This window comes from Canis lupus, chromosome 16 (genome assembly GCF_048164855.1).
Source record: "Canis lupus baileyi chromosome 16, mCanLup2.hap1, whole genome shotgun sequence".
Lineage (NCBI taxonomy): Eukaryota > Metazoa > Chordata > Mammalia > Carnivora > Canidae > Canis > Canis lupus.
In genome coordinates, this window is record NC_132853.1 from 42,832,350 (window position 1) to 42,857,609 (window position 25,260).

The 25,260-nt window shown below is 50.9% G+C and overlaps 2 protein-coding genes across 2 annotated transcripts; both read left to right on the top strand.

Annotated features, from left to right (window-relative positions):
* The first annotated feature begins 3,819 nt into the window (after positions 1-3,819).
* Positions 3,820-7,019, top strand: HEXIM1 (HEXIM P-TEFb complex subunit 1). The gene has a single exon (XM_072780955.1). The coding sequence runs from the start codon at positions 4,539-4,541 to the stop codon at positions 5,616-5,618; it is 1,080 nt and encodes a 359-aa protein (XP_072637056.1). The 5' UTR covers positions 3,820-4,538; the 3' UTR covers positions 5,619-7,019.
* A 5,626-nt stretch (positions 7,020-12,645) lies between these two features.
* Positions 12,646-18,068, top strand: HEXIM2 (HEXIM P-TEFb complex subunit 2). The gene is given in 7 exon segments (XM_072782142.1): positions 12,646-12,862; positions 13,219-13,329; positions 13,524-13,668; positions 14,240-14,360; positions 14,539-14,589; positions 14,591-14,632; positions 17,043-18,068. Coding segments are annotated over 7 exon segments (1,482 nt in total). The 3' UTR covers positions 17,838-18,068.
* The last annotated feature ends 7,192 nt before the right edge of the window (positions 18,069-25,260 follow it).

The following is a 25,260-nucleotide window of genomic DNA, read 5'->3' on the forward strand; positions in this document are numbered from 1 at the left end:
GTCTGGGTCCCCACGGAGCGAGGCGGGAAGCCGGGTCTGGCGCGCAAGGCACAAGTGTCTTCCCTGCCCCTCCCCCAGCGCCCCGAGGACGGTCCCGAGAGGCCGGCGTCTTCCCTCCTCCCGCGGCCCGAGCCGGGAGCACAGGGGCCCCGGGCCCGAGGGGGCGGGGGTGGAGGGCGCGCCTGCGGGCGGGGCGGCCGGGGTGGGGCCAAGGTGCGGCCCCGCCCACCGCCCCGTCGCGGGGGGGGGACGGGAAGGGAGGGAGGCGGCGGGACCCGGTCCCCGCCCGGAGAGAAGGGCGGCTGCTCGCTGCCCCTTGCGCGGGCCGCAGGGATGGGGCCCCGGCCCCCGGCCCCCGGCCCCGGAAGTGCCCACCGCCCGCCTCCCTCTCCGCAGCTGCTCGCTCCTGGTGCCCCCCGCCCGTGACCTCCGAGCTCGGGCCTTCCCAGGGAACTTTCTGGAAGGCCAAGACTCAGCCGGAGCCTAGTCCCCGCCCCGCCCTAAGGAGCGGGGGCGGGGCCGGGGCCGGGAGCCCCCGTCGGGGTGGGCAGAGCGCCCGCCTGGGCACGGCGCTGCGGGGGCCGCCGGCTGCTCGGGCTCCGAACTTCTTTTTCCCACCGCCCGGCGGCCCCGGCCTCGCTCCGGTCTGCGGCAGCCCTGTCGCGCCTCCCCCCCAGGCTCCCCGGCTCTAGCAGCGGCACTTTGAGCGCCTCCTAGTGTTAGCGCCCGAGAGGCCCCTGGGGGGGGCGGCCGCGGAGGGCCGCAGCAGCCTCGAGCCCCTGCAGTTGCCACCCCTGGGCCCCAGGACCTTCCTGCCCGCGGTGAGGAAGAGGCAGTTCTGAAAGGCCCCTTCTTGGAGACCCCTAAACTCCCGAGTTCCTTCTGTCAGCCCCCGGCCTTGACCACTGCCCAAAGTGGGCTATCACTGGACCCACTAGAAGCCTCAATCAGGCCGTCCAGGCCGTCAGTCCTCTCAAGGTGTGGAGGGCGTCCCCCAGGGCAGACGCGCCGGCGCTGGTGCTCTACGGTCAAGCCCAGGGGCCCAGGAAGAGAGACTGAATAAACCCTCGTGTTAAGGATGGGCAGCAGCAGGAGAGGGACCGAAGTGGCGCTGGGGATGCGGGCACGGGCATACAGCTAGCTGTGGCACTTGGGCAAGAGTCTCAACTGCTCCGACCCTGGTTTGCCTTGTTTGTAAAATAAGGATGAAGATCCCTTTATAAGGCAGTCCTGGGTTTTAAATGACGAGGACATGTGAAATGCCCGGCATTGGGTTAAAACTCAGCTAATACCAAGGTGCCTGGCCTGTTGCTTGACAGAATTCTAGAATTCCACGACCTATCACTCTGCCCACCCCTCCTCACATAGGACAAAGGAGCCTGGTCCAGTAAATTGAGGGTGGCTGGGCTCAGCTGTACTTTTCGATCCCCCTGAATGAAGGTACCCAGGAGTCTTCTGGAGGCTGAAAATGTGGTAACAGTGAAGCGATCTCAGACTCCAAGTTTTCTGCAAACCTCTTTTCCTCAGATGTGAACGCTCAGTGTGAGGGGCATTTCTTGCTCACAGGGAGGCCTCTTGCATGGCTGATGAAGGAGCACAAAGGAGGGCAGGCTTTTAGAGTTCTTGGAAGCCCAGGGTCTGGGGTGGTCGGTTTCAAAACATCTGGATGTGCCTCAGAGGCACTCTTGCTTGCCTCTCCCTTGTGGCATGCCCATTGCTGCCTCCCCATGGAACCACTCCTGAGTTCCCAGACAAGTCCTTTGGAAACGATGCTTGCTCTTTATAAAATGCCCTTCATGACGCAGGGCCTGAAAACACTCCATCCTTCCAAGAAACCCAGGAAGATATGTCCTCCACAAATCCTGTCCATAATTCCCAACTACTGAGCAGCTCACAATCTCCTATCTATCCGGATTTTCTTCATTTGCCATTTTGGCTCACCATGGTTTAATGGCCTCTCTCCACACTGTCCATGTGGATGACATTTTATTCATCATTGTTCCTGCCTAACAAATATTTGCTAAATGAAGAAATGAGGGCTTTAATTAGACTGAAGCTGTTGGAAATGAACTAAATCCAAAGTTCTTGAGTAAAAAAGAGAATTTTGTTTGTGAAAGAAAAATGACACGAAGGTCAGGAAGATCTTCAACCAAGAATTGCCACTTAGTTGTCATGTGACCTTGGACAAGTCACTTCATTTCTCCGACTCTCAGAGATTTCTTATCTCTAAAATGGAGACAATCATTCCTACCCTGCCTCACTGGGCTGCAGTGGGGTCAAATGATTGTGTGTAAAAGAATGTTATACGTTGGAAAGTAAGATGTTGCTATTAAGGAAGAAATAATAAGAATAGGTCACGAGTGTGTGTGGCAAGAGGGAGAGGCTGTTATTAGGCTGAGATTTTTTAGGCCTAAATGATTAGAGCAGTTTGGGCTACTCGGGGGCCCTGTCCTCTGGGCTGGAGCTTGGAATCTGGAGAATTTTCTCAAGGAGACTGTGTCACACACCACCACCCCCTAAGTCTACCCCATAATCCTGGGCCAGCATCTCCCTGCCTCCATTTCTGGGCAAGACCTCTTCCTCGCGGAAGCCTCTGGCTCCGTTCCCTCTCAGTGCTGCCCAGCACCCACTGGGGAGAAGAGCCTCTGCGGATGGGACCCCTTCTCTTTCGGCTATCCGTGGCTGATTATGTAAACTCAGGATTAATTCTGAACCTTTCCCCCAAGAGGTCCATCAGCTGGCCCGGACTGCCTTGTCTGTGCTCAGGAAAATGTTCCCAGTCAGCTCGGAAGTGAAGAGATCAAGTCGGCCCCAGGAGGCCATTTTCTTCGACAGAAGCTGCGGGCCCCAGGGGGAGGCCTGCCCGCCACCCCGGGTCTCCTGGGAGCCCCAGGTGCACACCCCGCGCTTCCCGGATCCCCGCCCCGGCGAGAGGCTCGGTCACGGCCCACCGTTTTGCACTGGTCCTGGGGCGGCGGCCCTTGAAAGACTAGGCCTGGACTGGGGCTCCGCCACTCCGCCGCAGCGGTCCCAAGGCCAGTCCGAGGGTGGAAGTCACCCGGGACTCGAACCTGCCTTCTCATCCTCCGAGGCCTAGGCCTGGCTTGCTGCACTAAAGCGGTCACACTGTCCCTTTAAGGCGGCACTTTTTATTCTGCATTTGTTTACTTCTTCATACGCTTTTCGTTTTTTACAGAATGTGTTCGCAATATCCTTCCGCAAATGTCAGTCCCAGGCATTAACCACACACACCTCGCAGCCATTCCTATAATCTTAAGAATCGAGAGCTATTAGCCATAAGCCAACATCTCTCTTTATAGGATTTAATCCTCTTTTACACTGTAGGGACTACTTTTTAGGGATGAACCATTTCTTCCTTTAGCTAACAAACGTTTATGACCTTAGAAACCCTTCCGCGGAGGATAGAATACGATAATACACTTTAAAACGCACCTTTTCATAAAAATATTCTGTGCAGGCCCTCAGAGGCCACGGAATCTTCTCGTATTCCTGAAGCAGAATGGTATGGTCCAAGGCCCGCCCTCTCTTCTCTGCGATTGGCTCCCCTTCTTCGGCAAGACGTGTGACTCCTGACCAATGGACCCTCACGTTTCTCTAGCGAGGGATATGCGATAGAAGGAGGCGGCCTGGAAGTCGCCCCCTACGCGTTCTGGGATTGGCTACGTCGCACGGCGCGCGAGCACGGCGGGCCTGAAGGATGGGAACTACGACTCCCAGCTTCCTAAGATGAGGACTCCGCTACGCATGCGCATGGGCGGGGCGGCTAGGCTTCTATATAAAAGGGGTGCAGAGGGCTGGGAGGCAGCAGTTGGAAGTTGGCAGGTGGAGAGGCAGGTTGGGAGGGGAAGTCGGGGGAGGAGGCGGAAGAGTTGCTGTCGGAAGGGGGAGGAGGGAGGGAGGAAAAGAGGAGGAGGCGGTGGAGATCTGAGCTGAGCCGAGCATCGAGCCAAAGGGGAGATGAGTTTGTCTGTCCTCGGCTGAGGCTCCGGCCGGGCCTAGGGAACTGGGAGCTCGGGTTGGAGCGACACCCGTGGAAGTGGGAGGAGGTGACTCTGGGACTTTAACCCCTTGTGGGCTCTGCGGCAGGGGATTTAACCCTTTGTGGATTCGGCCCCTCGGAGGCAGCGTCATCGGGTAGTTTTAACCCCTTCGGGGCTGGGTTTAACCCGTTGGACTTAACCTCATCTCCTTGCCCACCAACTCCTCGATCGTGGGGGCGCTCTGCGGGGAGGCTTGAGGTCCACCCCTTTAGCACATTACGTACTGTTACTGCTGCTGCACCCCCTGGACCCGCTAGCTGGCCGCGCTGTGGGCACTTAACCCTTTACTGACTTGAGCTCTCCCAAGTTGCAATTGGAGTTTGTTTACAGAAGGACTGGCTAAAGGCGTCACTTCAGGAATTACAGACCGAAGCGGACTCTGCTGGACATTTTTTAAAAGAAAAAGAAAAACCTCTTTTTTCCTTAAGGACTTACAGCCAAAATTTTTCAAACTTCGAGAAGAGGATTCTATTAGCCATGGCCGAGCCACTCTTGTCAGAATACCAGCACCAGCCTCAAACTAGCAACTGTACAGGTGCTGTTGCTGTTCACGATGAGCGGAACCCCGATCGCCCCCCTGGCGCGGAGGAGCGCGTGCCCGAGGAGGACAGTAGGTGGCAATCGAGAGCGTCCCCCCAGTCGGGTGGCCGTCCGGGGCAGGAGGGGGAAGGGAGCTTGGGGCCGCAGCCACCACCCCTGCAGACCCCGGTCCGTCCAGAACCTAGCTGTCCGGAAGCAGGCAAGAAGGGCCAGAATGGGGACGACTTGTCTGCTGGCGGAGCCTCCCCGCCGGCAGCTGGGGGGGAACCGAAGCCCGAGGCCGAGCCTCTCGCACAGCCATGTCTTGATTCCGAGGCCAACAAGTTGGGGGCTCCTGCTGCGGGGGGCGAGGAGGCGTGGGGACAGCAGCAGAGACAGCTGGGCAAGAAAAAACATAGGAGACGCCCCTCCAAGAAGAAGCGGCATTGGAAACCGTACTACAAGCTAACCTGGGAGGAGAAGAAAAAGTTCGACGAAAAACAGAGCCTGCGAGCTTCAAGGATTCGAGCTGAGATGTTCGCCAAGGGCCAGCCAGTAGCACCCTATAACACCACGCAGTTCCTCATGGATGATCACGACCAGGAAGAGCCGGATCTCAAAACAGGTCTCTACCCCAAGCGGGCAGCTGCCAAATCCGACGACACTAGCGATGAGGACTTCATGGAAGAAGCGGGCGAGGAGGATGGGGGCAGCGACGGGATGGGAGGAGACGGCAGCGAGTTTCTGCAGCGGGACTTCTCGGAGACCTATGAGCGGTACCACGCGGAGAGTCTGCAGAACATGAGCAAGCAGGAGCTCATCAAAGAGTACCTGGAGCTGGAGAAGTGCCTCTCACGCATGGAGGACGAGAATAACCGGCTGCGGCTGGAAAGCAAGCGGCTGGGCGGCGACGACGCGCGCGTGCGGGAGCTGGAGCTGGAGCTGGACCGGCTGCGCGCCGAGAACCTCCAGCTGCTGACGGAGAACGAACTGCATCGGCAGCAGGAGCGAGCGCCGCTGTCCAAGTTTGGAGACTAGACTGAAACTTTTGGGGGGGGAGGGGGCAAAGGGGACTTTTTACAGTGATGGAATGTAACATTATACACATGTGTATATAAGACAGTGGACCTTTTTATGACACATAATCAGAAGAGAAAATCCCCCCGGCTTTGGTTGGTTTGGTAAATTTAGCTTTGATGTAGCTTGCGTGCTTTTCTCCTGTTCTTTAATTATGTGAATCTGAAGGGTTGCTTTTTTCTTTTTTAGAAGGTTTTTTTTTTTTTTTTAATGTGTAAGTAACTTGACCAAGTTATAATGCATTTTTTTCTGTTAAAAAAAATCCCCTCCTTAAATGGAGTTATAAGGTGGCCAAATCTGAGAACCATTAAATTCATTCTAGCTATAATAAATTTAATATTTGTAAATGTAACATAGTTTCAGTGTGATTTCTAGAGCTAATTCAAAATAGTGCTGATTTAAGTGATTGCATTTGGGGGGTAGAGAAATCCTTAAATTTGTCAGTTTGCAAGAAAACAATCTTTAATGGGACAATTTTCAATTTGCTGATTTTTCCCTTGGATGAGTTTTAGTGTGCTAAATATACAGTTCGGGCAAAATATAAAGATTATCTTCAACACTTAAGTGTGCTTGCTTTCTAGTGCCTTGGTTTTCTTTTTCAAGCTGGAGAAACAAACCAGGGTTAGGTGTTTATGGAGCGGAAAGTACGATTAGAAGCTTAAAATTTAATTCTGCTTCTCAACAGCCATTGGAAAGTCTATTAACAAAAATGTAAACCTAATTTGGCAGTTTGTTAGGTTAGACAACTGACAGTCTCATTTCATTCCTACAAATAGATTTTACTGATCCTTTCACCTCACCAATAAGGCTGAAAGAAGTTCCTGGATAAATGAAAACAGCTCTTGGTAAACCCCTTGCTTTTTTAGTGCAAGCAATGGTTGCATAAACTTGTGTGGCAGTTCTTTGTTAAGACGCTTACAGGTAGGGAATATTGGATTTATAGAGGAAATAGTTGTTTGGGGCATTCCAAGGACTTACCCTAATTACTTTATACTTAGGTGCTCCCTATACTAAAAAAAGGAATGGGAGCTGTCCACCTTTTGAGGGTCAAACCAAAATTAGAAATTCCCCCTCACTGCAAATCAAATGTAAAGCTTCTGGTTGAGGAGCTAAATTAAGTCCTTATGGATTGAGTGGGAACCCTGCACATCCAGCCCCCATACAGCCCCTGGTCTCAATCTAATAGCTGCTTTAGGCCGGGGAGTAGTTCTGTTGTTGAAAATGCAGGGAGGCTCTGGGAATCAATTTCTGCCCCCAAATCAAAATAGTAACAAGTTATGTTTGTTGGCAGACAATCTGTCCTTTGCTGTTCTGCCTACCACTCCCTTGTGTATTTAATAAACTTCTGTCTCCTTAAAATTATGATTGTTCCTTCGTCATCATGGTTAATCCAGCCCATCTCTGTCTGCCCTGTGTTAGTGTTTCCCTAGGCAAACGCATTGCTCAAATCATTAGTACAGGGGTTTCTTGGGGCCTTAGAATCCAGAGGGGGTCTTGAGATTCACGAACCCCACGAAGTTCTGTGTAGATTTTTGTATGTACATTTTTCTGGGGAGAGTGTTCAAGAGAATCCTCCTGAGATTGTCAAACTCCTTGAAGGTTAAGAACCTCTGCAGGGAAAGGGAGAAAAAAAACCCATGGAACTCCCACTGGAAAGCTTGCTTTTGTAGCTAAATGGAATAGTGGAGGTGCTAGGAACTTCAAGAGTTAAATGCACCTCAATGATGCATAAGCATTCACAAATCAATGAATCAAGGGGAATTATGCTGGTCAAGAACTGACTCACGGCCTCCAAAGCTGGACTAAGCTTGGCCCTATTCCGGCAGATGGTCCACTCAAGACAATGTATGATCAGTTTTTCTTTTGGCCTAAAAATTACATTAAATGTCTATTTTGAAATAGTTTTCTTCGTGTTTTTAATTTTCCTTCTGCTATGATGTCATGCAGTAGCCCCAGAAACGCGGCTGCTTGGTGGAACGGCAGCAACACTGCCCTCTGGCTTTACATACGGAGAAGCCTCAATTTGATTGCACTATAGGATGCAGCAGTGATAACCTCTGATGGATTTAAGTTTAATGGTCTTGTTTTCCCCACTATCAGTCTTAGACTCTGTAAGTACATTTATCATCAGAAAAAAAGTATGTTTTACTCCTAGAAGACAAATTCAGTCCAGTCTTTAAAAATATACAACTAATTTTAAGTTACTCACAAATGACTCTGATTTACCCGGAAATCTGCAGCTTTCTGAACTTTGTTCCAAAGGCACTTTATATTTATTGCATTGATGTCCTTAGAATGGTGAGGTTTGTGTGAAATTTGTTTTCTATCAATTATTTTCTACGTTGAAACACTGGAGTAGCATACTGCTTTCAGGACTAAGACTGAATTACTTATATTAACAGGGGGCTGTGATGACAAATGATCCTCAAATCATTTGAGGATCTCTAGCCTTTCACCAAAAGTCCTTTCTGCCAAACATTTTAACTGAGCTGCTCAGAAGATGATTCTTACACAATGGCAATTTCAATTTGTTCCCTTTCTCATAGGGAGCCTGAGTATCCAGCCAGGGCAAAAGTGCTTCCTAAACTATGAGACATATGGCTGGAAAGCTTAATCCTCCTTCAAGTAAGGAAAACTTGGGGGGCTAGCCTAGAACATAACGTGGCCCTCAGGACACAGGGACTTTTAGATCTTAGTTTTGGGGAGAGCCAGGGAAGTCCAGAAAAAGACTAGGTTATCTGGTTTAATTCAGAAAAACAGACTAGGTATCTCTAAAGAGAGAAAACATAAAAATGAGACTAGTTTATTAGGAGTCAAAAAAAAAAAAAAACAGAGTCCTAGTCCTATCTTTAACATACACTGCTAGCAGTGTAATCCTGGACACAACTCTTAAACTTTCTGAACCTCATGCTTCATTGCCAAAATGGGACTGTGGCTACTTTACAAAACTGCTATCAGGATTAAATAAGATAGCATGAAAATGTGTTATTCGAGAGTAAGCTACCATTAATATTATCTTTTTTTTTTTTTTTTTAAGATTTTATTTATTTATCCATGAGAGACAGAAGAGGCAGAGACACAGGCAGAGGGAGAAGCAGGCTCCCCATAGGGAGCCCAATGCGGGACTCGGGACTCCATCCTGGAACCAGGCCCTGAACCAAAGACAGATGCTCAACTGCTGAGCCACCCAGGCATCCCTATTATTATTTTTTTCTTTTAGTAATCTCTCTATGCCCAATATGAGGTTCAACCCATAACCCTGATATGAAGAGTCACATACTCTACCAACTGAGCCAGAACAGTTGCCCATCAGTATTTTAATTTTCCCTTCATCCAGAGTAAAATTAAAATCCTTTGCTCGGGAAAATGTAAATAAATATACTTTACCTTAATGACTTCAAAAGTTATAGGGAAAAAAAAAAAGAGAAATTAAACAGGGAATCCATAGAAATTTTTAACGCGCCCCCCCCCCAAAAAAAAACCCCACAACCGAAGTTTACCTTCAGAAAATCAAGAGCTGGCTATATTTAGTCAAACATTAGGTAATGCACCACAGGATTCTCCCTGGCTACTTACACCTAGAACAGCTGGCAACAAATATTCACAACATTGTGATGGTAAAATTGGCTAAAGCTAAGACAGTACCTTTACCTAAGTACAGTTGAGTTTGTGAGGTTAGTTTTTTGAAATTATTTCTCAAACTTGACAAGAACACTGGAATAAAATTCCACTTTACTATTCTTTTTCATATAAGGTATAAACGGTTGATGCTAGAAATGAAAAATAATTTTCAAAGTAAAGAAAATATCATATTCAGGCCCTGAACACAGTAGGATCTGCTGACCGAGGGGTAACATTCATAGTTTGCAGTGGGACAGAATATATACTCTAGGAGGCAAAGACTGAATTTTGAGCCAGTTTTCTTTGAATACTGGAGAGCTTACAATCTCATTCCACTTCTTGTCGAAAAAAACAAAGGCTGAGTTTAGACAATCAATACTTAAGCTCTCACAAATCCTCCTGAATAAATTTTCTTGGGTTTTACTTAGAGGTGGTTCAATTATGACAAATAATGTATCAACAAAGCCAACAGCAGGAAAAATCCTAGTTTACTAATAAACCTCTGCACACCAATGAAATTCTTTCAAATGGTTGAGCTGCTACTGGAAACTGTTGGTAAGTTTTCTGAAATAGCTAATGTGATCTCTAAACAGCACCAAGAGCAATTACATTTGGTTTAAGTTTTTTCAAGAGCAAAAATTCAGAAGGGAATCATACTCTCATCCTTCATATTCTTCATATTCACTGACTGTGCAAAGTGTTAAAAAGCCCTGGGTTTGCAGGGAGTAAAAGGGTATTCCTGAAGGAAAATGTGAGAACTTGAGTGCCCCATTAACAAGTATTTGAGAAAATGACAGCATCACCGCTCTTGTGAGCTACTCAGTAGAACTTGTACTAGCTCCAGAGGGTCAGAGAAGATTCATTTGAAGTCTGACTCCTGTTTAAACACAGAATTCTGCATACCTGGATAATAATACAACTATTAGGTAAAGGCAAGAAACCAAACTGGAGAATGAAAAGGAATGGCTAAGAGGTAGTTAGTTCTACCTTCCTCTCTAGTTATTCCTAAAAGTGTACTTAACAAACCAGCAAATACATGAACAACTTAAAAAGAGAAAATTTAAAGAGAAAGATGGTGAGAGCTTAATACAACAGAAAACTAGTTAATTATGGAAATCAAATAGTTCAGAAGCAAAGATCTTCATCCTGAAGAGGACTGCTGCAAAGAATCCATCCTACCCACCAATGGGTCCTGCTCTCACAGAGCCACTAGTTCCCAGGAATTGGCCAGCAGGGTAAAATATCCAGGACTTCCTAGTAACAATTGCTTGGTACCCTAAGAAACTGACCATCATTCAGCCTAGTTGGATGGCCATCCTTTGTGCTGCCGAGGGCAGCCAAGGCCACATTTCAGTAAGGCAGGCCTCCCAAATGCCCCAAATAATCTCTGAAGCAGAAGTTCTAGATTCCCAAGTAAGGAAGTTTTAGTAAATATATGTTTACATAGCTACCGAAGAGTAGTTACTCCTCAAGGTTATTTACGGGGGAAGTAGCATTGATATCATTTTCAAATTAGGAAACTGAGGTATATAGGGTTTGTAGACTTTGTCATAAACCCTGAAGGAACTCATCTGCCAGGGGACAGCTGAGGAGGAAGCAGGTCTGGTTGAACATTAGATGAACAACAGACTCAGCAACAAAATGACCAGTTTGGCCTCATCTTCAGAATTTGGCCCCTGGCAAAGCCCAATCAAGTCAGTGGTAGCACACACAGAAATAGAACTTGGGAGTTCCTAACTTCCAGTCCTAGGTTTTGCTCAGAAGATAACCAAGGGAACATTAATAAATTGGGTTTATTCCCAGCTTTATCAAGGAATGAAAAAGCTTGTGGTTCAACCTTAAAGATGATAACCTTTCATCTTTATAAATGAGTAACACATTTCTGCATCTGGCACGGTATTCTCCACCTCGTAGCATCCAAAGGTTTATAAGTACATTACTTCACTATGGAGGATGAATCACAAATGTCTGGGATCCTCCTCCATTAAACTGTCAGAAGAACCACAAGGATAATCTTTAAAGCCCCTTTCAGGTCCTAAGACTATTTAACTTAACTCCTACCAAGTTAATGTCAGCTTCTCCTAACTCCCATCTTCTCTTGATCTGAGGAACAGTGTAAAATTAACATGATGTAAGCCAAAAGTCAACCTACAGTATGAATCAAGTGTACTGCATTTAGTGGTTCAAGTTTTGGATTAAGAAATCGAGTCAATAAAAAAAAAAAAAAAAAAAAGAAATCGAGTCAATGGTGATCAAATTTTCCCAATCCAGTTTTAAGACTTTCTCTGAGAACATCTGGGAAGTTCGGGGAGAATAGATACAGCTTTGGAACTGTCATTTACAACTTAAAAAATAATGATTAATAAAAGGAGTGGCTTCAGTTCTCAAAAACCTTTCAAGGTTCTTGCTAATTAAGCCAAAGACTCAGGAATGATGTGACCATGTGTAAGTGACAATGAGATTCATCACTTTATAGAGTCTACCTAGCCATAATTTTAACTGATATTTTAGCAACAAAATAAGGTATCCCTAAGCTGTATGCAAATCTCTCTGAAGTTAGATTTTGAGCATTAGTCAACAAGACGGTTTAATCCGTGATTCAAGGAGAGAATTTCACATCAAACTTCAATCCTTAAAAAGCTGCTATAGCTGTTAATATAAGGTTGAGCGTTTATTGTTTTCAAAGGTCACTCTCCCACCTCCCCCCCCCCCCCCCCCAAAAGCTACATATAGGAAATAGCTCAAAACTGCAATTTCTATCTTGGTAGCGTCTGGGATCCACAGAAGTGATTTTCAATGACTTGGAAATTCAAAATAGAGGTTCCCTAGTAACAATGCACCAGTGGCAAAAATACTCCCCATTTTTTGTTTAGTTTTTAGGAGAAAAGTTCCTTAAACTGGAAGGAATCTGTAGTCTTACAAAGATTACGTTGGAATTAGTTCGTTTTTTTTCTTTAGGAGGGCAGCCATTTCTCCAAAAGTTTTGGTCAAAGTCACGGCTCAGATTTCAAAACGCAAACAGATGTTCCTGAAGCATCCAAAAACGGGCCCACACTCCACTTTTATTCCCAGAGCCGTGGCCCCTCGGTTATTTTGTGTGCCCCAACCCTGAAAAGAGCAAAAACCCAACCCCTCTTTGGTGTACACTTTCGAGAGAAGTGGAACAGCACATTTTCGGAGTTTCCCAAACTGGGCAGGGGAGTGCAAGGTCGGGTCCTTCCGAGAATCGGGGCTGGGAAGAAATCTTGAGGGCAAGAGCGCTCAGATTTCCAGGCATTGGGCTCGTGAAGGCTTCCACGGGCCTCCGTCTATCTAGCTCCAGGGGGAATTAGTGGTTGCCACTGCAGGAAGAAGCCGGGACCGCGGGATGGCCTTGGTGTACTGGGGGAAGATGGTGGGCGCACCCCGCTCTCCGCCCTCGGGGCCTCCAGCGCCGCCACGCCAGAAGGACGCGCGGCCAGAGCTGGGACCTCCGCCCTCCCCCTCGGCGCCAGCCTTTGGAACCTGGCGTCGCCCCCACCTCGCCCGTCGGAGCGGGGGCCCCGCCACGCCGGGCCCCGCCGCCATACCCAGGCCGCATGGGGGTGGGGAGACAAGTTGGCAAAGCTCGGCCTCAGGATCTGCGCCCCCCGCGGAAAGGGCAGAGGGGAGTCGCTTCACCCGGTCTCTCCACAGCTGGGGTCTCGGGGAACACGCGGTAATTGCCCAAAACCCCGCCCTCTGTGAGAAGCGAGGCTGCGGGGCTGCCGGGACGGTTTGAGGACCGGGCCCGGCCGGGGAGACTCCAACCTTCACCCCCCCGGCCCCCGGTCCCACTCCCCGCCGTCTCCCGGCGCCACCACTTCAGGCAGCCCACTCGGCCCGGCCTCTCCCCGCGCCCGGACCACCCCCCATGGGGTGCTCTCACTGCGCAGCGAGTCCCTCCGCTGCCTCCTCCCAGCCCAAAATGGCGGCGGCGGCCACCGATCCTTCTCGTCGCCTTCCTCTAGGGCCGAGGATCCCTCCGCACCCGCAGCCCCGCCCCCTCTCAGCCGGATCTATTTTCTGCCCCGTAAAGATTAACGCCATCAATGAACTCTTTAATTGATCTCGGAAGGCGGGTCCTGTTGTGCTTCCGCACAGCTAATCGTTGACGAAAGTGAAAATATTGGCAGACGAGTTGGCCAATCATAGAAGGCATCGGTGAGCGCGGGACGCCGCTCGCGCAAGGGTAGATGGGTTTTGGAGTTCTCGGTGTCTCCGTAGACGTGACAGGATCATCAGCCGGCTTCCCAAGCTACAAGAACTACAATCCCCAGCAGGCGCCGCGCTGCCAGGCTGTCCCCCTCCCCCCACCCCCAACCTTAGTGCCTGAGCGGCTTGACCAGAGCTGCTGCAACTGCAGCAAGAGGTAGGGCTGAGGCACTGGGAACTGCACAGACAGGCGGTCGGTCGCACAGAAAGACACACAGATATAGTCGTGTGCATAATCCTTGACAGCAAATAGGTCAGTTCCGCCTTTGCAAAATCTTTCTCGGACCACTTCCCCTCTTCCAAGGAATCCATCCTTATTCCAGTTGGGCTTCCCTTCCAGCTGCATGTAGTGTGAAGACTTTTTCCCCTTTCCTCTGTTTCTCGTCCTGAGAGGAAGAGGGGGGAGGCAGGCCAGGCCCAGGAGATGATAAGTCTTCAGCCCCAGGCTCGGCCCAAGCCACAACTGTGTTTCTGGAGGTGCTGACTTTTGGAGGCCAGCCTGAGGGGGCTGGGAGTGGGGGGTGGGGGTGGGGTGCTGTCAAGAGTGGGACCTCTGGAGGCTGTGAGGAAAGGCCCCCTTGTAAAGCCTGCTACATATTTTCCTGTTCAGCCACTGCCCGACTCCGCTGCCAGCCTCTCCAGGTCGAGCGCCTCCAGGTCACTGCTGTATCTTTGCCTCCCTGGGCAGCGACCTTTTCCTCTTTGGTTGTTGGGGGAACAAGGCTCAGGACTAGCTTCCCAGCTGCCAGCCTGGGCCTCAGTGACTTCCAGAAGAACAGCATAGGATGGAAGCTCTGGCCCTGGGGCCCGAGGAATAGGACTGGGAAGATGGCCCCTTGCTTGCTGGAGGTGTGAACCCCAGGGTGTGGAGGCTTTAGGACCTGCATTGGATAATGAAGGTGTGCAGGTCTGGTGCTACAAAATGGCTGCCGCTGCCTTAGTGAATAATTGCCAGGCAGCCAGTCTTCCTGAAAATTCTCCTTTAAGACTTAGCTTTCTGTTATTTAAGGCAGGTGTCATTAGTTAGAAGCATCTGCTGAAAGATTTGGAGCAGAAGAAGGTGGCTACTCCGAACCAGACCAACTAATACAGAGTCACCAGCAGCCCTGGAGGAGGCCAAGGTAAGCCCCACCTTCCCACCCACCTGAGTGCCCCGACATGGAGCCTGCCAACTGGGATCCTGGCCACTTGTCTCAGCTGTGTTGGCAGATCTGGAAAACCAGATCTAACTGAGTCCCTACTGTGCGGTGGGCAGTATGCCAGGATGCCAAATCTGTGCTGTTGTGAAATCCTAGCAGCCCTTCAAGGTAGGAGTTACTATTTCCATTTCAAATAAGCTAAGGTTATCAGAGTTGACATACCTTCTCTAGAATCATACAGCCAGCAAACAAAAGATCCCGGGTTTAAAATTAGGGCCTTCGGACACCAGAACACAGCCTTACATTTTGTCAAGGCTGAGAACCAAGTGTGACACAGGGGAAAGAGAACATTTGGTTCATAATTTAGGATGGGGGTTGGAGTTCACGTAGCATCCAGGAGAAAGGGAAAGACAGATTGTATCAGGCTCTCAGGAAACATCACCTTCTGATCTGGCAACAGGAACCCAAACCCACTCTGCCCATGCTCTCTCTTGCTGCCCCCACGTTACAAGCTGCCCCTCGAGTTTACAAGTTCCTATAGGTGAGGAGAGGACTCAGTGCCTCTGACCCACCCTCCCTAGCCACTTCCAGTGTTTTCTAGAGTTGTTTAATTTGGAGTTCATGATATGTCAGGATTAGAAGTTCAGAGAGGGCAGATGACTCACCCAGATCACACAGCTTATCTGCATAGTGGGAATGATGGTAAAGGGAAAGGCATTCAGGAGGAAGGCAGCATGTGGGGCTGAGGGACAGGGATGGTATGGGTGAGGGGAAGGATCATTACAAGCCGAGCCATGTGCTGAGGGCTGGGGGAGGTGAATGTGCATACACAAGCCACTTTGTCTCAGTGCTGCTAGGGGCCTTGCCTCTTCTGGGGTGGGGTAGAAGCTCTGTCTCAGTTGACTCAAGACACTGGTGGAGACAAGGCCTGTTCTCGATTGACAGTCTCCCAGTAGGTGAAGTAACAGTACAACACACCTACAGACAACACAAACAGACAACATACACACGTACTCTGTATGCACTCTAACATATCCCATCCTAAATGAAGACGAGAACTTCAGGGCCTTTGAAACACACACAACGTGCCTCCAGCTCTTACAGGGCTGTGTACATCCCCGAGTACACACACTATGCCTATATGGGCCTATACTCAGATGTTTCTGAACTGTGGTGTACATTGTAGAGCAGCATGCCCATGGTAGCGGTTATTATTAGAATTCCCTAAACCACAAACATAGAGCAATTCATTCCCATCCCCCACACTGAGTACTCCCACCCTCACACAACAGAGATAAACAGATGCTCTGCACACACACTGTCTTGACAGAATCCTTTCCACCTCTTAGATAAGTTCTAGAATTCTCTTGGCTGCAGACTGGAGGTTCACCCTTCCTCTCCCTAGCGAGGGCCTCTTTCCTGCCACTCATGTTGAAGAGTGATACCAACTTCTGCCTGGAATAAATAACACTCCATCTTCTTTACCCTAGATCAACAGAAAGGGGTGGTCTCGTATCCCAAGGTCTTTTGCATCCCCCTCTCTTATGGGCTTTATGTCATTTAACATGGTTTTGAGCACTTTCCTTGGGCCACGCATAGGGACACAGTGGTGAGCTAGGCAGACAAGACACATTCTTATAAAAAGAAGACAGTAAACGGTAATGTGGTAGACACTACGTGGGATGTGGGACGGTAACTGAGTCACATGATGGTGTCACTGGGAAGGGGAGATGGGGGGGATCTTTACATAGGGTGGTCAGGGAGGGCCCATCGGAAGAGGTGATATCAGTACCAAGCCCTCAAGAGTCAGCTATGCAATAAAAGCTGGAAGCAAGATTGGCTACGTAATTCTCGTAGGGCTCAGGGCAAAAGGTTCTTTATTCAAAACTTGTCGAGAAGTTCGAGATGAAAACATCGGAGCATTAAGCAAAGCATGGGGTCTTTCCAGACAGAGTGGGAGTGAGGGGCCCTGAGAGATGACACAGGTTGCTTACCCAGGAAGCCAACTCTGTCAGAAAGACAATCTTTCTAGGAAGAGGGCTGATCAAGCAAATGCAGCAGGAGCCACTTCCCATCCTGTCTCCTCTTTCTCCTACTTCATTCAAACAGTATTTATTGCATGCCTACCATGTGAGGCACAGAACAGCTACTATTGAGGGCACTGAAATTACGGAGTGAAATACACAGGCATAATTCCTGCTGTTTTCATGACTCGGGGAGGGTTGAGGGGGCAGACAGGAGACAGATAAGCCCATAAACCAACAAATAGTTGCAGAGGGTGAGAGGCTAGAGAGTGACCCCAAGTCAGCTTCAGGCTGGGTGGTGGCAGAAGGGTTCCAGCGCCAGGGGCAGGCTGTCTGTGATTCACTCTTATCTTGTCCTCTCTCTTTAGACCCCTGGTGCTCCTGGGAGCCCCCAAACACCCCCTGAGCCTCATGACCCTGGTAGTTCCCTGCCCCTGACCCCCCGGATAGAGAGCCACTCTGAGGAGGAAGATTCCCCTGGGGCTGGCAGGGGCCTAGGCTGGAACAGCAGGGGCTCCCGGACCCAGAGCCCAGGGGGCAGCTCTGTGGAAGCTGTGCTGGGCCGGAAGAAGCACCGCAGGAGGCCTTCCAAACGCAAACGCCACTGGCGCCCCTATCTGGAGCTGAGCTGGGCAGAGAAGCAGCAGCGGGATGAGAGGCAGAGCCAGAGGGCCTCCCGGATCCGTGAGGAGATGTTTGCCAAAGGCCAGCCTGTGGCACCCTACAACACCACCCAGTTTCTGATGAATGACCGGGATCCTGAAGAGCCCAACCTGGAAGTGCCCCACGGGGCCTCCCACCCAGGCTCCAGCGGGGAGAGCGAGGCAGGGGAAGGTGACGGGCAGGGCCGGGCTCATGGGGAGTTCCAGCAGAGGGACTTCTCTGAGGCCTACGAGCGTTACCACACCGAGAGTCTGCAGGGCCGCAGCAAGCAGGAGCTGGTCCGAGACTACCTGGATCTGGAGAGGCGGCTGTCACAGGCAGAAGAGGAGACCAGGAGGCTGAAGCAGCTGCGGGGGTACACCAGCCAGCAGCCCTGCTGCCAGGTGGAGGAGCTGGCTGCAGAGGTCGAGAGGCTCAGGACAGAGAACCTACGGCTGCGGCAGGAGAATGCCATGTGGAACCGGGAGGGCAGCCGCGGCAAGGGGGAGCCAGACACCTAGGGGAGGGCACCCTTCAGCTGGGCTGATCCAAGGAAATGGTCCCATTTCATACAAGCTCAGGCCTGCTGGGGCTCAGGGAGGCGGGTGACAGATGAAAACCATGTCCAGCACCCCTGTGCCCCCTGAGAACAGCTAAAATAGGTTCAGCCTTCCATTCGTCATTTCCATAATTTGTTCTTTGATGTCTTCTTTTTTTTTTTTTTCACAAATTAAATGATTTTCATGAGCTTACAGGGAGTGGTTAGGATTGATTTCACTAGGGTTGCTCTGAGAATTAAAGCATATGTGTCCCAGAGAGGCTTGGGACTGGGGTCCCAGGCCCTGCCTTACTCCAAGCCTGGGAGGCCAGCAGACGTCTATATTGGGGAACCACCAATCCCTTGGGGATGCCTGAATTCTGGTGTGTGTCCTGGAATAATCGGGCTGCTCTGAAGGTTTTTATAGAGGAGGGATAGGAGGGGGCTCAGGAACCACCAGGTTGGGCCAGACCTTGACCTAAGATGATTGACCTAAGACAGATTGCTGTGAGGAGCTGGGGGTCTGCCTGGAGGAGAGAGGGCTAGGACTTTTTGGGAGGGGTTCGTTCAGGGTTTATACCCAGGTTCTCTGCATTCTCCCTATCCTCCCCATTGTGTGGAGGGCCAGGCCAGATGTGGTCTGGATAGCTTGTGTCTCCTTGTTCTTGACAGCCTCCTCCCCCAATACCTCGAAGCCAGTGGTAGGGCAGGAGGTTAGTCATCACTTTTGGCTCTCTTACCTCCTAGAAGGGCACTTACAAGTGTGCACTCAAGGGAAGTTTTCTTTTTTTGTTGTTGTTTGGTTGTTGTTTTTTAAGATTTTGTTTTTGTTTTTAAAGATTCTATCCATTCATTCATGAGAGACACAGAGAGGCAGAGACATAGGTCTGCAGGGAGCCTGCTGCAAGGCTTGATCCCAGGACCCTGGGATCACACCTTGGGTGGAAGGCAGACACTCAACCACTGAGCCACCCAGGTGCCCCTAAAATTGTATCTGTTTATTTATTTGAGAGAGAGAGAGAGCACTTGAGAGCACATGTACACTCATGAGTAGGAGGTGCAGAGGGAGAGGCTCAAGCCAAATCCTTGCTGAGCAGGGACCCAGATGGGGGGGCTCAATCCCATGACCCTGAGACCATGACCTGAGGAGACCTCAAGAGTGGAACACTTAACCAACTGAGGCACCCTAAGGGAGGTTTTCTCCTAATGGAAAAAAAAGCCCAAGAGGTGAGGGAGGTGAAGTGAACTGATCCTTAGAGCTCATGGCCTGGCTATCCCGGTGCTCACTGTGCAGCTGCACATCCTGCTTCTCTTAGCCTAATCACCTGAGTGGTCAGTTCCCTCTGAGCTGAGCCCCTCACCTGTCTGCATGACAGAAACTGAGTCAGCTGGAATAATGCAGATAATCACCAACTCGCCAGTGGTATTGAGCTCAGACCCATCCTTCTCCAGACACTGGTCTCACTTCAATCACCCTTCCAGCGCCCTTGCTGGTTGCAAGTGTCAGGCTGGAGTGGTGGAGGGGGAAGTGAGTCAACTGGCCAGTGTGCCTGTGTTGCTCTGCCACTGTGCACCGGGAGGGGCGGAGACCTGGCCCGCCCAACCTCGCTTCCATTCCAGGAAGGCTCATCTTGACAGGCCACATTGGGCAAGAGAAGGGCTCAGGCTGCTGAGCTGCGGGAATGGAAATGTTGACGAACCCTGTGTGTTGCCAGGACAACTTTCATTTCTGCCCTGCCACACCCAGGCCAGCGCCTTCAACAAGGAAGCAAGGCAAGAACAGATTCTAGGAAGGGATGAGTTTCAAGAAGCAGCAGAATCTCCTGTCCTGGTGGTGGTGGTGGTGATGGCAGCGGGGTTCTGCAGAGATTTTAGCCCTCTTCTCTTGGATCCTCAACAGCTCAGGAAAGGCCAGAGGAATGATTGTCTCCACTTTGCAGATGGGAAATCCAAGGCTCACAGAGGGAGTGGCTTTCTGAATTCCTAGCCTGCTGTCCCCTGTGGGGTGCTAGCCAGGGATGCAGAGGCCCCTGGGTGAGGCGCAGGCAGGCCGCAGGCAGCCTCCCAGCTGGCGCATTCCTCAGCAGGGAGCAAGGGAGCCCAGAGGGAGAGGGTTGGGCCTGGTTGGAGGAAGGTTGTTTACCAGAGGCGTGTGTGTGTGTGTGTGTGTGTGTGTATGTGTGTGTGTGTGTGTGACTAGGAGGGGCGAGAAGATTCCTGAGGGTGTTGCTGGAGCATTGGGGGAGGGGTGTGGTGTGAGGGAGAGGTGCCGGGGGTGTGGCCTGGAGGTGGCTTGGGCCTGCAGGTCCCTGAGTCGTCTAGGGCTGCATACAGGGGAGGGGACAGGTGAGGAGCTCAGCCCTTCTTGGCTCAGAGGCTGAGGAGCCTGGAAACGGGAAAACTGCCAGCTGGCCCTCCTCACCCCGGAGACACACGCACAGGCCCTCCTCACCCCGGAGACACACGCACAGGCACACATACTCTGACGGGCTCTTGGTCAGGGCCACGTCATGATGGATTAATTTTCCCAAGGCTGGTGGATGGTGGAGGACAGGATGGGGCAAGAAGAAAACAAAGGGAGAAGAGTGTAAGCGAGGAAAGTGTCTTCACTAAGAGGGGTCCGGGAGGAAGAGTCAGTGTCACCTCCTCCCTCCATCTGGTTCCCTGACCTCAGTGCCCAAGAGTCTGGGGCTGAGCTGGAGTGCCTCCTCCAGTATTGGGGAGGGCCAGCTCAGCTACAGGTGGTGGCCAGGTGTGGATTCCTTTTGCCTCCTGCCTTTTCCCTGTCTGGCTGCCCGGTCTCCCTAACCTACCACAGTGACAGAAGCTCCAATGTCACAGCATACACCCCTCCTGCCTCCCCCGCCCCCAACACACACACACCCTCAGCTGGGGAGAGCTGGGCTTAGACACCCTCTCCTTTCCCCTTCAGGCCTTTCTAAAGCAAATGTTCAGTGTCTTACTTCCCTCATGCCCATTTGCCTTCCAGCATCTTCTTGGTCACCTGGGCCAGGAGAGAGAGGCCCACAGAGGCAGGTATTTCACAGGAGTGAAGAGTCCCACCACCCCTGTGTACCCTCGCCCCCTTGCCCAGATCCTCCTTTCTTCCCCATCAAGGACTCCCTCCACCTCAGCTGGAAACTCCCATGTCCTGAGGGTACAGGAAGAGTCTGCAGCAAGTGAAGAAGAGGGGTCTGTGGTGAAGTAAGGAGTATGAGAGAAGAGGGTGACCAGTTCCCACTGCTCCTGTTGGGTATAAGCAAGGATGGCACTGGCCCTTTAAGTGGGGGTGCCAGCCTGTGCCCTCCCCCAGCCAACCCAATTCGTGGGCACACTGAGCATGTGCAGGAGCTGTGCAAGCGCAGGGGAGGGAAGTGGGGGGATAGATTCCGGAGGGAACTCCTCACCCCCCCTACTTCCTGTGGCTGCCCCCACTCTCCTTCCTGGGTCTGACAAAGGAGCCCATGGTGCTCACCCAATCCCTTCCCCCACCCCAGACCCCAGTGGGTGCTGCCCTCTCCAGACTCTGGGTGTGCAAAAGGTGAAGGGCAGGCCCTTTGAGCCCCCGGAAGTCGGGCAGCCCCCCTGCTGCCCCGAGTGATACACACGCACACTCAGCTCAGTGCCATCCTCACTTCTCTGATGTGGGCGGTGGATAATCTTCCTGCTGCTTAACATGCTCAATATCATTCCATTGGCGCCAGGGTTTTTAAAAGAACCGTCTACCTGTGACGAAGCTCTGCTCTGAAAATTAAAAACAGCTAAAAAGATGAGGTCCCTGCCCCCTCCCCCAGGAGCTTCCAGTCTAAACTCAGAGGAAGCAAAAGGCTTGGCTCGAAGGTGGTTAGTGCTTGTCCAATTCCCTCTCCCTGGTTCTCGCCCTTTCCCCTACAGGCAATTGGCTCCCCAAGTCCAAGGCTCAAATTCTGCCTCAACAGGCTGCATCCTCCAGACCACCCTTCTCTTACCATCCCCCCACCTCAAGCCACCCTGTTTCTCCAATGCCCCCCGTACCTCAGCCTGCCTTCACCTTCCCGCTCTCCCCCTTGGCATTTGCTCTATTCTTCCTTTAATCTCTTAGCTCCAGGTACCCTTATTTCTTACTTTTTTTTTTTTTTAAGATTTTATTTATCCGTGAAAGACACAGAGAGAGAGGCAGAGACACAGGCAGAGGGAGAAGCAGGCTCCATGCAGGGAGCCCGACATGGGACTCGATCCCTAGTCTCCAGGATCAGGACCTGGACTGAAGGTGGCGCTAAACTGCTGAGCCACTCGGGCTACCCCCAGGTACCCTTATTTCTAAAGTTCACATAACAGAAAATTAACCATTTTAAAGTGAACGACTCAGTGGCATTTAGTACATTCCCAATGTGTGCAACTGCTACCTCTATCTAGTTCCAACATTATCACTCCAAAAGGAAATCCCTGTCCCCATGAAGCAGCTACTCCCCACTGCCACCTTTCTCTAGCCCAGGCAACTACTAATCTGTCTTCTGTTTTTATGGATTGAGTTATTCTGGATATCCTGGTGGTAAAACCAAGAGGGAAAGATGGGTTTCCTGGGGCCTGGATCTGAAATGACCTGGGAAGACCTGAGGGCCTCTTGTAGAGGGAGCACTGTACCAGGAGGCTCGAGACCTGTGATCCAGGAGCATCTGGATGGCTCAGTGGTTGAGCATCTGCCTTTGGCTCAGGGCATGATCTGGGGGTCCTGGGATCAGGTCCCACATCGGGCTCCCCGCAGGGAGCCTGCTTCTCCCTCTGTTTATGTCTCTGCCTCTCTATCTGTATCTCTCATGCATAAATAAATAAAATCTTAAAAAACAAAACAAAACAAAAAAAACCTGTGATCCATCCCAGCTCTGCTTCTAACTCAGGGGCCTCCTCTCCTTTGTTCAAGGGCATGGGGGCGGTGCTTCAGGCCAGTCCAGGATCGGGGCCCTGGAGGCTCCTATCCCTGGCCCACGGGGCTTGTGTCTAGGAGTAGCTGCCAGGCCTGAAAAACAGAACACACCTCCTTGATCCTCTTGGCTCCTCCTCCCCGTGGGGTCCAGGCAGTGCAGGTGGCTGGGGGACAGTGTGATCACTACCGTGGGTTTTGAGGTCAGATGCATGAGATGAGGCATCTTTGGCTTGGAGAATTTGAGAAGCTAGCAGCCAGTTCCGTCTGATTGTGTTTGTGCTGTTGACCACTGTGTTCTCCTGTCTTCAAAGACATAAAATAAGTTAAGGTTTAGCAAAGTGCTATGGGAGTGCTCTCAGAAGGAGGCAGCCATAAATTTTACTACTTGCAGGGTATTGTGTAATCAAGGCATGAAGAGCTCCATTCCAAGGTGGTTCTTGGGAGTTCCTCTGGCCACCCCCTTCCCTTATCTTTTGGAGAGCATTTCCTCCTTGCCTTCTCTACTGGCCTCCCTAGGATGACTGCTTTTGTGGGGGCTACGAGGGGCTGCCTGGAGCTTGAGCCTTTAGGGTAGGTGGGAGTGAGAAACATGGCTTCCTTCTCCCCGAGATAAGATGTTAACTGTGGCCTTCACCTGGAACTCAGTTCACCCATGTTTCCACTGCTGAACGTCCACTCCTGCCCCCAAACAGAAAGGCCTTTGTGAGCCCAGAGAAGTGAGGGGACGGCACAGGCCTTGCCTGGCAGTGGGACAGAGTAAGCAGCTGGTTCCCAGTTGGCCATGGTGTCCCAGCTGCCTGTGGGCATGAACATTCCAGAGCCCACCTGCCCCAGAGATCCTCTCTGGACCCCATCCAAGATGGGCTGCCCAGATCAACCCTCAAGGCACCTGCTACCTCCCACCTCAGGACAGCCAAGATGGGTGCCCTACTGTGCTTTGTCCTTAACCCAGTGGCTCTGAGAGGAAGTTTCCAGGGAGATTAAGTTGTGAGGGAGACATCATGAGCAGTATGGGGCATCTAGACCCTGCCTCAGCCAAAGCCTGTCATTCCCGGGACAAGGAAGGGAATAGGGTCTCCAGGGATGCCTGGATGGCTCAGTAGTTGAGTGTCTGCCTTTGGCTCAGGTCATGATCCCAGGGTCCTGGGATCGAGTTCTGCATTGGGCTCCCTGCAGGGAGCCTGCTTCTCCCTCTGCCTATGTCTCTGCCTCTCTCTGTGTCTCTCATGAAGAAATAAAAATAAAATCTTTAAAAATAATAAAATAAAATAAAAAGGGGTTTCCACGGGCCCATAATTCTCCTGGCTCTTATTCCTTCCACCTCCCTCCCTGAGACTCTCCTTAGGCTTCCACACACCCAGTCAGCCAGTTCAGACTCCTTGGCCACAGTGTGAGGACCTGGTCACAGGGCTGTAGGCTCCCATACCTTCATGTCTGGAACCAGCCCTGTAGCTGCTGGGCTGGCCTGCTCCCTATCTTCCCAGTGGGTCCAGGCCTCACTGTCCTTCTAGCTAGGACCACTGCCTCCCTTTGTTTCTCAATCCCAGCCTCAGTTATTCCCTCTTGGGCCTTTGAAAAAGAGGGTCTTTTTTCCTTTGGGCCCCTGGTCCAACTGTCCTCACTTGTAATTTCCATCAGCTGTATTTGTAGCATTTCCAGAGACTCATCCCACTCCCAGGATCCCCCCTGAACAACTCTAGCTTCCTGACCTCCCTGGGCGGCGCTCCTTAGCTGCCTCTCCTTCCCCCTCCCCTAGGCTGCAGGGAAGGCCCCTCTTTCCCCCCAAAATGGGTACACAAGTGTGGTCCTAACACCCTTGGAAAAAAAATTTTCACCATCATTTGAAATTCCATGTTTGTTGTAAATGACTTTCATATGTGTGTTTGTGAGTTTTCTTGTCTATTAGTTCTCCATCTTGTTTTTAAAAAAGATTTTATTTATTTATCTGAGGCCAGGGAGAGAGCATGAGCTGGGAGGAGGGAGGGATAGAGGGAGAGGGAGAAGCAGACTCCTTGCTGAGCAAGGAGCCCCATGAAGGACTCAATCCCAGGACTCTGGGATCATGACCTGAACTGAAGGCAGATGTTTAACTGACTGAGCCCCTCAGGCACCCCTCCATCTCATTTTTTTTTTTTTTTTTTTAGAGATATACGTATTTGTTTGAGAGAGAGCACACAAGCAAGGGCGCTGATAGGGGGAGGGGCAAAAGGAGAGGGAGAGAGAATCCCAAGCAGATTCCACACCGAACATGGAGCTCCCAACTCAGGGCTTGATCCAGGACCCTGAGATCATGACCTGAACCAAAATCAAAGATCTGGCATTGGACCCACCTAGCCATCCATGAAGACCCTCCGTCAAATTTACTGATAAAACAGTCACACTTGAAAAATCAGTATGCTGCATAATATGCTTTAGTATCTGATAGCTCTATTCTCTTCTCTCTTTTTTTTTTTTTTACTAAAGATTCCTGCATATCCTTAGATTTTTTTTCCAGAGTACATTT